This window comes from Psittacula echo (assembly GCF_963264785.1).
Source record: "Psittacula echo genome assembly, chromosome: 1".
NCBI classification, from domain to species: Eukaryota; Metazoa; Chordata; class Aves; order Psittaciformes; family Psittacidae; genus Psittacula; species Psittacula echo.
This window is the reverse complement of record NC_137735.1, coordinates 88,523,011-88,533,868: the sequence shown is the minus strand read 5'-3', so window position 1 is coordinate 88,533,868 and position 10,858 is coordinate 88,523,011. Positions and strand designations below refer to the sequence as shown.

Below are 10,858 nucleotides of genomic sequence, written 5' to 3'. Positions count from 1 at the left end.
CAGTATCGGAAGGGGGCCTACAAGGGTGTCAGAGAAGGACTCTACATCAGGGGCTGTAGCAATAGGACAGTGGAAAATGGGTTCAAACTCAAACAGGGGAAGTTCATGTTAGGTATAAGGAAGAAGTTCTTTACTGTGAGGGTGGTGAGGCACTGGAACAGGCTGCCCAAAGAAGTGGTGAATGCTCCATCCCTGGCAGTGTTCAAGGTCAGGCTGGACAGAGCCTTAGGCGACATGGTCTAGGGTGAGGTGTCCCTGCCCATGGCAGGGAGTTGGAACTAGATGATATTAAGATCCTTTCCAAATGAAACCATTCCATAGAATCATATGATTCTATGATTCTGTGATGAGTGGGTCAGCTCATGCTGGTCACCCAGGTGACTCCCTTATTCACACAGTCCATTGCAGCCTCTTCACTGTCCACAGCATAGCGCAGGACATTTCCCCTGGTCCATGATGCAGCTGTCACAGTCCACCAAGCAGGTTCTGGAGCGAGAGGTCGGTGTGGTTTGCTGCAGGGACTGCGTCAGCTGAACACAGTCATAGTCAGAGGCGCTTGAGAGAACAACACAGACTCGCAGACGCAGCTCACGCCTCATCCCTTCCCTGGACACACACCAGCTCACACAACCTGGTGCAGAGCAGAGGACTCCCAAGGTCTCTGGAATCATCCAAAGGCTGCTTAAATACAAGCACTGCTTAACTCTTTCATAAGAGATCATTTTGGCCCAGAGGACTGACTACAGTGCCCCCATATGCCCCCAGCCCAACAGTCCCCACACGGCTTCAGGACATTTGTGATTGCTTCAGCCCTCACAGTCTTCCCTTTCCAAAGCTTCCCACTCCACCTAGACAGCATCTGCAAATATATTTTGTCCTTCCTCACCCATGTGACAAAGCAACCAGATGAAATGCAGAGACTGTAGAAACAAAATCGAATTTAGCAACAAAATAAACAGCATGGGGGCACTCAACTGATTTGATTATGCCTCTTCATAATTTATGCATTAATTCCTCCCAAGTTTTGAGATTCTCTGTCTCAGAAGGCCCATACCCCTGCACTGCAGGGATGCAGATGTCAGGAGCACCACCTTGTGCCAATGATACAGCTTTCCACCAAGTACGTGAAGCTCTGATTAACCTCAGCAGAGCTCCTCTTTGTTATGCACCATTGTCCATCCCCCAGAGGTGCACAGCCCAGCACCATTCCTTCCCATATTCAATCATTCTTCCTAAGTCCAATGAAGAACATGTCAAACTGTGAAGCATCTGCCTGTAGTAGCATCTGCCCCCAAGGCTGCTCTAAAATGAATTCAAGCATTAATAAGAGTCATCAGCTACTGCAGCATATATATCCAGAAGCTGAAACTCACTGTTGTGTCCATATTCACAGCCCCTTAGGACCATTTATTTCTGCCCCCCTGCAACTAGGAGCAGAGGCTGTGAGCTCAGCACACCCCAGAGGGAAGCTCAGAAGCCACAGTTAGACCCACCTGACCAAAGCTGGATGTGCAAAGGCAAAAAGAAGAAACCCTCTGAGCCAAGCAGCCCTACCAATCTTGGGAGAAACCAGAAACAACAACAAACAGGAGGCAGAGAAGACATGCAAGGGAATGGCTGCTATGTCACCATACTCAAATTGGCCTAATTATGTGTATAAATGCACCAATAACCACGGATTAGCTGGCTGTGTTCTTGACTTTAAATATTGATGCTTAAGAAGAGCTGAGATCAGGATACCTGCTGGTGGATTAGGCTACAGATTGCTCAGTCATTACCCATGGCTGAATCACCTGGCTCGGACTGCCTTCCTCCAGAGAGCTCTGGAGCTTGGGCAGGGGATGCCTCTCACCACCAAGTGAGGACTTGTTGTGTAGGTGATGAGCAAGGAAGCGCTGCCCTACCCCATGCCCAGAATGGGGCATCAACTGAGTGCTGGAGGGGACCGGTCTCATGGCAGAACTGAGGACTCAGTAAATATCAGAATGTGTCCAAACAAATAGATATCCAAGGGCAGAGAAACAGTGTGTTTGGGAGGAGTAGATGGCCACAGGGCACCTGGGAGAATCTTTCTCCCATGCCCTGACCCATCTTTCTCAGTTTTTCCCATAGCCCATTCCCTCCCATCCCCATCCCGCCTCCTCTACAAGACAAGGCTGGGACAAATGGACTCAGAAGCAGCTTTTCATAATTTTTGTTTGTTATTTTTGGGTTTTTTGTCATTTTTTCTTTTTTTTTTTTTTTAAATAAGAAATTTATTGCAAATATAGAAATTGATTTTCTCCATACAGGAATCTCCGAGTTGAGGAAAAATGATTTCTTGCCATTCAGTTTTAAAACAGGAAAAGAAAGGAAAAAAGAGGAAAGAAAACAAAGAAATACAAATCTAAAAGAAGAAAAGAAAGAGGAAGGAAACAAAGAAAAAACAAAGAAAAGAAGAAGAAAATATAACTTCAACTCAAATTTGTCCATACACAACCAGGGGGGGTCACAGGGTTGTTACGGAAGGAGGAACACCAAAGAGGCCACAAGGAGCCAGTCCCAGCAGCTGCCTCCCAGGCCCTTCCTTACATTCAAGGGCTGATGCCCCTAGCTCTGTGCCTGGCAGTTGCCTGCCCCTTCCCATCCCCTCGCCCCAGGTGCTGTGCTTGTGGATGGACCAGTCGTACCAGCCCTGGAGGGTCTGGACTGACCCTGATGGCCTCTCCCAAGGTGGAGAGCAGGCCATGGGGGCAGGACAGCCAGGAGCAAGGCCTCACAGTGGCGGTGGTTGTGATGGGAAGGGCAAAGGCCAAGCCAAACACGTGAGGGTGGGGCAGATGGAGTGGGGATCATAAGGGGCAAGGAGGAGAGGAGGTGCCCACCAGTGGGAGAAGGAGAAGCTGGGCATAGATTGCCCTCTCTCCACCCTGGGGACAGGGGCATAGGGTTGGGGCAGCCCTGAGGGGAGCTGCCCTGGTGGGACTGCACATGGAGAGCTGTAGAGACATCTCCCCACAGCAAGAGAACTGAAGGGGAGGCAGACTGAGAACGCCCCTCACGGTACAAGGCCAAAGTGGCTGGAGGGACGAGGTGTGGGAGTGCGTGTGTGTGTAGGGGGAAGGCGACAGATGCTCCCCTCGGCCCCTTCTTCACAGAAAGACCCAAACCCACCTACCCCAGCCAGGGTGGGCAAGGGGCAGCTTAGCTGGGGCAGGCTCCCACAGCCCTACAAGAGACCCCACTCAGGGTCCATCCTGCACCAAGCCACCCTCAAGATGCTCCCGCCTGCTCAGATTGTGGGACAGCAGCAGACTGGCTCCAGCAAGAGGACACGGCTCCATGAGGCTTTTCATACATGGGGCTTTTCATACATGGGGCTTGTGCAGAAGGAGGTGGTGGTGGTGGTGGTGGAAGGGGTGTTCTCCAGGCTCCCAGAGGCTGTGTATCCTTCCAGACGCAGCTGAGCTTTCAGGTCAGCAACAAGCATGGCAAACGTGTGTTCAGGGCCTTGGATCCGGATCCTGCCCCTGTGGCTGCTGCCCACCCTGTTGCGCTGAGCTCTGCCCTACAGAGAGGGGCCACAGCTTCCTCAGCATGAAGTCTGCCCAGCTTTTCTCTTCAGGCACTGCTGACTTACTCCCCACCTCCTCGCAGAGAACCTCCACCCCTGCACTCAACCCTTTCTCTCTCTGGTCCCTTTCTCCTTTACCATCTCATTTTTCACAGTGTGGCCATCTCTTCCCTTGGTCTTTGCAGCCTGTCCTCCTCCATCTCCCTCTACCTGTCCCTTGCCTCATGATTTCTTGGTCCCACCACACCTTCCTCACCCCTGCTCTGTCTGCCCCTCCTCCCTCTTCCTCAGCTCCTTTTCCCCCTTCCTTCCTGCATCTCCCCCTCTTTCCCCCAGGCCCTTATGGCAGAGCCTCCTCCAGGAAGGCAAGCTGATTAGCATTGCAAACACACACAGGCCTCCTCAGCCCAACATAAATCTTCATTTGTCAGTCATGAATATTTCACACCTGCCTCGGGAGGGATTTATTCAGCATGGAAGAGTGGGGAAGGGGGAGAGGAAAACGGCAGCATAAGCTGGGGCAGCACCAGCAGGGATGGGGAACAGCTCTGCCCCATGGCACAGCACACCTAGGGTCTCACCTTCACTCTTCTGGGTACAGGAACCCAGCCCAGGCTTCCCCCTAAGTCTGTTCCTGGGGGGAAGAGGGGAGGTCAGCACACAGCCTTTTTCCTCACCCTCCATGCTTTCCAGTGAGGTGAACTAAACCCCTGCTTTCCCTGCCAAGAGTAACCAACCTGGATAAATAAAGTGTGAAAGGGGCTGGTCCTGGTTCTGCCCAATGAATCCACTTTGCCCTGGGAGAAGGCAGAGGTGAGGGACCCTTGCCAAAGCCAAGCCATAGGGTGCTTAGGAACTTCAGGCAGTCACTCTATGGTTTTTACTATCACAGACATCTTAAAAGAAAGTCTCATCATGCCCTGCCCTCTGCCACGGCCACCCACAGGAGAGGAGGGGTAGGACAGATCTAATCCAGACCTATGTGCAATCAATGAGAGGAAGGTGGTGGGAGGTCTTCAAGTGATTGCAACCAGCTCTACATCAAGCTTTCACTGTATCAGAGGTTTCCCTGCAGCTGAAGCACACCTTGCTCCCCCAAGAATAACCTTGCTTGTGGATCTGGGGAAAGAGCAACCAGGGCATGGGGACAGTAGTGACCATTTCTCTTATGAGATCTTTCTTGACTGGCCTCACTCCTGTTTCTAAATAATTAGGAGAAATTACGACCACTAGAAAGAGCCAGCATTTGGTATATAACACATCCCTTTTCACACGCACAACCCTGAAAAGCAGCTGAGAGACCACATTTGGGGTAAGGGGAGGGAGACACTGGAAAGAAGGAGGAATGTTTATGCGGCTGATTGGGTTGGGTTCTCTTTGGGGTGTGTTTCCTCCCGAACTGGTAGGAGTCCCTCATAAAATCACATCAGGGATGAATGAAAGGAGCAGGGAAAACAGGGACAAGGACAGGAGAGACTTTGGGGGAGGAGGTTAAATTCCAACAAACTGGCACATACACAACAGGTGTTTGCTCAGAAAAATACAGTAAAATCGTCATGCAAATAGAACGTTAAATCTGCTTTCCTCCGACAGGGCTGGCGCCACTTTGCGAGCCCTCGTCCCTGGGGAGGGAGCAGGACAAGGAAGAAGGGAGGAGGAAGGAAGGTGAGACACTTTGTTTCCCTTCCTTGCCCTCTTCCTCCCTCAGAACAGTCCATCTTGTGCAAACTTCACCCACTGGTTTGGAGTGGGGGGCTACAATTGGGAGAGAAATGGCTTGTCCCTCCTACCCAGTCTTACTCCCACTGCAGGCAGAAGGGCCTGGTGATAGCTGTGTCCCTGACCTTTCTTTTCTGCCTCTTTGGGGTGATGGGGGAAGGGAGAAGAAACAGGTTAACACTCCCCCCAAAAGTATAGACTGAGCAGAACTGATTACAAGACCATACAGCTCAGAAGCACAGGGAGGGAAGACGTGGGGAGAGGAACAGCACTTCATCCCCCCATGCCTGTCATTCCCCTTTTCCTGTCCAGTTCTGTGCCCCAGCCATTAGTCTTTCCTGCTTGGATGGTTGCCATGCCAGAAGACCACTGGGCCTGCTCCATGTGGTAGCTGGAGAGGTCTCTGCTGTGCCTAAGCATCACTCACAGCATTTACCTGTCTTGATTTGCTGCATTGTCCCAACATGGAGGGATGGCTAACAGCAGTGGTTTGACTTCCCTTCATCTTCCTGCACATACACACATTAACAGACACAAACGTGTGCACACACACCCCTTCTTCTGGGTTGGACTGGCAGTCAGTCCTATGAATACTTCTTGACTCAAGGCAAAATGATGCTTTGACTGTGGGGAAGCAGGCTGACAGTAAAGGAGGCTGAGGCAATGGGATCAGGACCTGGCTTAGGATTGCTATCATCAGCATCCCTGCAAGGAAGGAACCCCACAGATCTTCACAGGTTTAGATCTTGGGGACCACCGTTCTGGTTTTCATACACCAGAATCTGCCTACTGCTGTTCCTCACTTGCAGAAGATGAAGTCATGTCTCCTGTGGCATAGAAACCAGCTCTCTCACAGCTGGCAGTGCTACTGCCTGACAGGCAGGTTTTCTGCAGGCAGCATGGAAATCCCTCCCAGAGAAGCTCCTACATCCTCATCCTTCTCCCAGGGCCCCCCAGAAAACTGGGGCTTCTCAGGAATACCTCAAAAAGAAAATAGCCACTTAGGAAAGGCCAACACAACACAGGCCCTCACCTCCATCCTGATAGAGGTGAACGATCGTCAAGATTTGAGGTGTGCAGCTCAAGCACACGAGGACCACTGTGCTGCATAAAGATGCACTCAGCAGGCAGCACCCCTGCCTAACAAGAAAACTGGGGGAGATGGTGCAAAGGCTGTGCTTTGTTAGGCTGCTCAGAAATGGGATGATGTGAAGAGGGCAGCAGGCTCATTCCCAGCTCTGTGGCAGATCTTCTATCCAAGGGACGGAGGTTGGGACCTAGCAAGTGAAACTGGGTTTTTTGCCAAGGCATGAAAGGATCCCTAAGAAAAGCTTGTCATGGCTAAATGTGAGGAGGTGGAGGATTTAGGAGGTGATATGTTGCTCTGACTCTCACGAGGCCCTCTGAATATTCAAAAGGACACTGTCATCCAGAGGCTGGTATGCTCTTCTATCCCAGTATACACAGCATGGCTGCACATACAAAGGGAGTTTCTTTAGAAGCCATCCCTCTTGAGCTATTCCCGGGTCCTATGCTCACATCCCTTTTGTTTCCTGTGCTCCTGCCTCAATCCTAGGCTATTTCCTACCCATGCCAGAATGTCCATGGCTTATTCAAGAGGAAGCCAGTTGGGTGCAAGTCAGTTGGGAAGAGCTGCAGAAGGTTCATGTTGAACTTCTTCTGCTGAGTTCCTCTCCAGGTGCCTTCCTCATAGTAAGGGAGATATGAACAGAGAGTATCAAACCTACAAGGTAGCAGTAGTTTTGCCTGAGTGCAGGTGTGTATGATGAGGACAGCCTCTGACCTGTGACACTCAAGAAGAGATGGGAACCCTTTACACCTCTGAGAGACCAGACCTTCCTGCCTTTTCCTCCACCACTCCTTAAGCACTTGGCTTGCCATACCAAAGAACACATTCATACCCTGCCACCAACTGGCAGAAAACTGTCTCTGAGAAGTCTGGAGAATGCCCATCACTCCAGAACTGCTGGTGTTCATCAGCAACAACATGGTTTGCGGAGAAGGGAAGGAGGAAGAGCAGCAAGGGCACAGAGCGTGTTCTATGGCAGGTCCTACCTCCCTTGGTCCTTCACACCTCCTCTCCTTTGTCTGAGTACGGAGGTTCGCAAAGTATCTAGACAGAAAGGGTGAGCCTAAGGACCATTAAGTGGAGAAGGGTAAGGAAGGGCAAAGGAAAAGAAGCGAGAGAATGTCTTCCAACAAATCCCACCTATCTTAGAAGGGGACAGGAGAGAAAGAAAAGACTCCACTGCCAAAGGAAACGAGGGGAAAATTAGTGACGGAAGATTTGGAAAAGCAGGTGTATCAGGAAGGCAGAGAAGCTTTCTAAACCGAATCTTCTCCTCCCACCCAAAAGAAAAATCATCCCTCAATAGGAACAGAAAGAGCAATAGTTCACAGCTGAGTTTCATGCCCAGTGAGTGTCCATCCCTGCCCTTCCCCTGCCACCACTGCCATCCCATCCCGGGCCATTCCCACCCACCCGCACTCCAGTGTTGTTACCACAGTGTCAGAGCAGGACGCTCCTCCCGACCATCGCAAGCAGAACAATGGTCCCCGTAACACAGTAGAGACAATTCGGCTTGTGTGTGTGTCTGTGTGTGTCAGTGTGTGTGAGAGTTTTCTGCTGCTGTTGTAAACTTTAAGAAACAATTTTGTCAGTTTTGTATTTTCAGGAGTATTTTGTTGGTGGTTTATTTTTCACAGTCAAGTGGCATTTTGTTTTTTTCTGGTTGTTTGGGGGTAGGGGTCTTGTTTTGTATCGTTTCCTTGGAAAGAGCAAGGGAGAGTCAGAGTCACAGCTTCTGCTGAGCAGAGACTCCTTTCCAGTAATCCAGGATGTCATGCAGATCCTCATCCTTGGCAAACTGAACTTTCTTCCGCAGGGCATGCCCAGCTGCCATGTAAACTTCCTCCCTGTGGTGCTTCTTGTAAGGCCGGAATCGCTCCCAGATCTTGTGGGTGCTCTCTGATGAGTACTCAGGGCTGGAGGAGTAGCCTGAGAAGTAGTGTCTGGGGGAGAGCTGGGAGTACGTGGAGTCTCGCTTGGATCGGGAGAGTGGCTTGAGGAATGACACCCTCTGGCTCAAGGTGTCAGCACTTTCCTCATAGTACAGGGCCGGGAAGGAGTGACGGTGCTCACTGCAATGGTAAGAAGGCTTGACCTCCAAGTGGTGGATGGCGCCTGGGGACACCAAGGGAAGACGATCCAAAGGGCTGTTGAGTGGACTGCCCTTCTCAATGTATTTGGAGTCAGACTTGCTGAGTGGTGGGTGGTCAGGCACATCCAAGCTGAAGACCTTGGCACTCTTGATGGAGCCACTAGAGGAGACGCTGCAGGTCTTTCTGGTCACGGCAGCATCAGCACTGAGCTGGCGCTGCAAAGGGTGGTGGGAGCTTTCCTTGTAGGGTGGGGAAAGAAAGCTGGGCCGCTCTAGCCCACCCGAGGAACTGGCTGGGATGGACTGGCACTCAAAGGCCATGTCTGAGTCAACACCAGTTCCACCACCCAGGAAGGAGGCTGTGTCCAACTTGAGGGCATCAATGCAGTTGTTGATGATCTGGTTGACCTTGTCTACTTCCTTTGCTATAGTAGAGATCTCAGCAGCCGAGCCTTGCCCATTATCAAGCTCCCTCAGGTCCTCGTCCCGCTGGGTTCGCTCCAGCCCATCCCCACCACCAGTCCGCACCTCAATGTAGTTACCTTTAGTGGTGACTTTAGGAGTCTCCATTCCAGTCTCTATTGACTTTGATGAGGGCAACTTCTCCCCAATCATGGAAGGGATGGAAGACATCCGTGAGACAGGGATGACTGGTGGCTCACCCAGCTTCTGGGAAGGATGGACCATGGTACTAGTATCAATATCTGATCCATAACGCATTTCCAGAATGGTCTTTTTGACATTGAGGGATTTCTGTTTCTCCTCCTGCATCCTCCGCTTCCTCAGGCAGTAGTACACCACCCCCAGGACAATGACCATCCCAAAAAGGCAACCCAGGGTGGTCATGATATAGTGGGTGGTGGTGGAAGTACTGGAAATGGGGTCCTCCCTGCCTTTGCTTCTGGTTGCAAAGGTCAGGCAAGTGTGGTTGTAACGCCTGTTGTTGCGGATGGAGGCCACACAGAAAGTATAATCAGTGTGGGCCTTCAACTTGTTGACAGTGACATACTCCTTCTTGCTCTTCAGTGTTGCTATGTCAGAAACGTAGCTGTTGTTGTATTGGACCAGCACATACATCTTACTGTAGGGCATGGGGATGGTTACCATCAGGATAGCTGAGGTGATGGTGACATCATGGAGCTTGATGCTGGGACTGAAGGAGGAGTCAGTGGTGGAGGAAGCCGGAGGCTTAACTGAGAGGAAGTCCCCAGGGCTGATGGCTGAGCCCTCATCCAGGTCTCGTTGGGAGTCAGGGGTATAAGGGGTGGGGTTGACCCTGGAGAGGGAGGGGATGGTGCCACCTCTGCACATGGACTGGAAGATGGTGATGGCGTTGCGGTTGTGGTGAGGCCTAGGCACCAGGAGCGGGTACCCAGCAAACTCCCGTGGACTCTCACACTGGAGCCGGTCATAGTTCTTGGTGACATTGTTGAAGACCGCCAGCCAGTTAAGAAAGCTGTAGAGGCTACAGTCGCAGTTGAAGGGGTTGCCAGCCAGCTCGCACACCATCAAATTGCTCAAGCTGGTGAAAGTGTTCCCTTCCAGTCGGCTCAGACGGTTAGATGACAGGTCAATGCTAATCAAGCTGGGGCACTCAGAGAAGGCAGTAGGGGTGACCAGCTCAATAAGGTTGTGCTGCACAAAGAGGAACTGGAGACGCGCCATGCCCCGCAACATACCCTCTGTCAGGTTGGTGAGTTTGTTGTAGCCCAGCTGTAAGACCTGGAGGTTCGACTGGCCCATGAAAGCCCCATCCTCAATGTAAGAGATCTCATTCTTGGTCAGGTTCAGATCAGTCAGGTTGCCGAAGCGGTTGAGGGATGAGTACAGCACCACTTTGAGCTTATTCTCGTTCAGACGCAAGTCATGCACCGTGCTGTTGATGTGCTGGGGGATGGTCTCATATGGGGGCTGGTTCTGGCTGCAGATGGCCAGCCACACATAACCTTTGTCCCCCTCAATCAGCCAGCAATCACCTCGCACGGTGCCAGGGGAAAATAAGCAGAGCAGGGCAGCTGCCCACAACCCCAAGCACATCATGGTCTGCAGTGGTGCCCTCATCAGGATGGGAAAAAAAAAAACCCACAACAGAAAACAACCCCAAATCTCAGGATCACAGCAAAAGGAAACTAAGGGGCAGGGGGAAGAGAAAGGGGCAGTAATTGGGCTTTAGCAATTGAAGGGCATGAACACCCCAGTCTTTTTGTGTGTTGTCACCATTGTCTCTTCTTGCCCTCTGGGTCAAGCCAGGAGCATGGAGCAGGGAGAACACGTGCAATCTGCTTCCAGCACACGCAAAAGCTGTGACCGTGAATAATTGGTCTGGAAGGGAACTACCTTGTGCTTTTCTAAACAAAAATTCAGACCAAGGGTAACGAATCTTCTTTGATGCTCATGAATGACT

At 51.4% G+C, this 10,858-nt stretch overlaps 1 protein-coding gene across 1 annotated transcript; it reads right to left on the bottom strand.

Moving 5' to 3' along the window:
- Positions 1 to 8,088: 8,088 nt before the first annotated feature.
- Positions 8,089 to 10,515, bottom strand: ELFN2 (extracellular leucine rich repeat and fibronectin type III domain containing 2; the record flags this gene model as incomplete). The annotated part of the gene is made up of 1 exon (XM_080620285.1): positions 8,089 to 10,515. The coding sequence occupies one exon, from the start codon at positions 10,513 to 10,515 to the stop codon at positions 8,089 to 8,091; it is 2,427 nt and encodes an 808-aa protein (XP_080476411.1).
- Between the last annotated feature and the right edge of the window lie 343 nt (positions 10,516 to 10,858).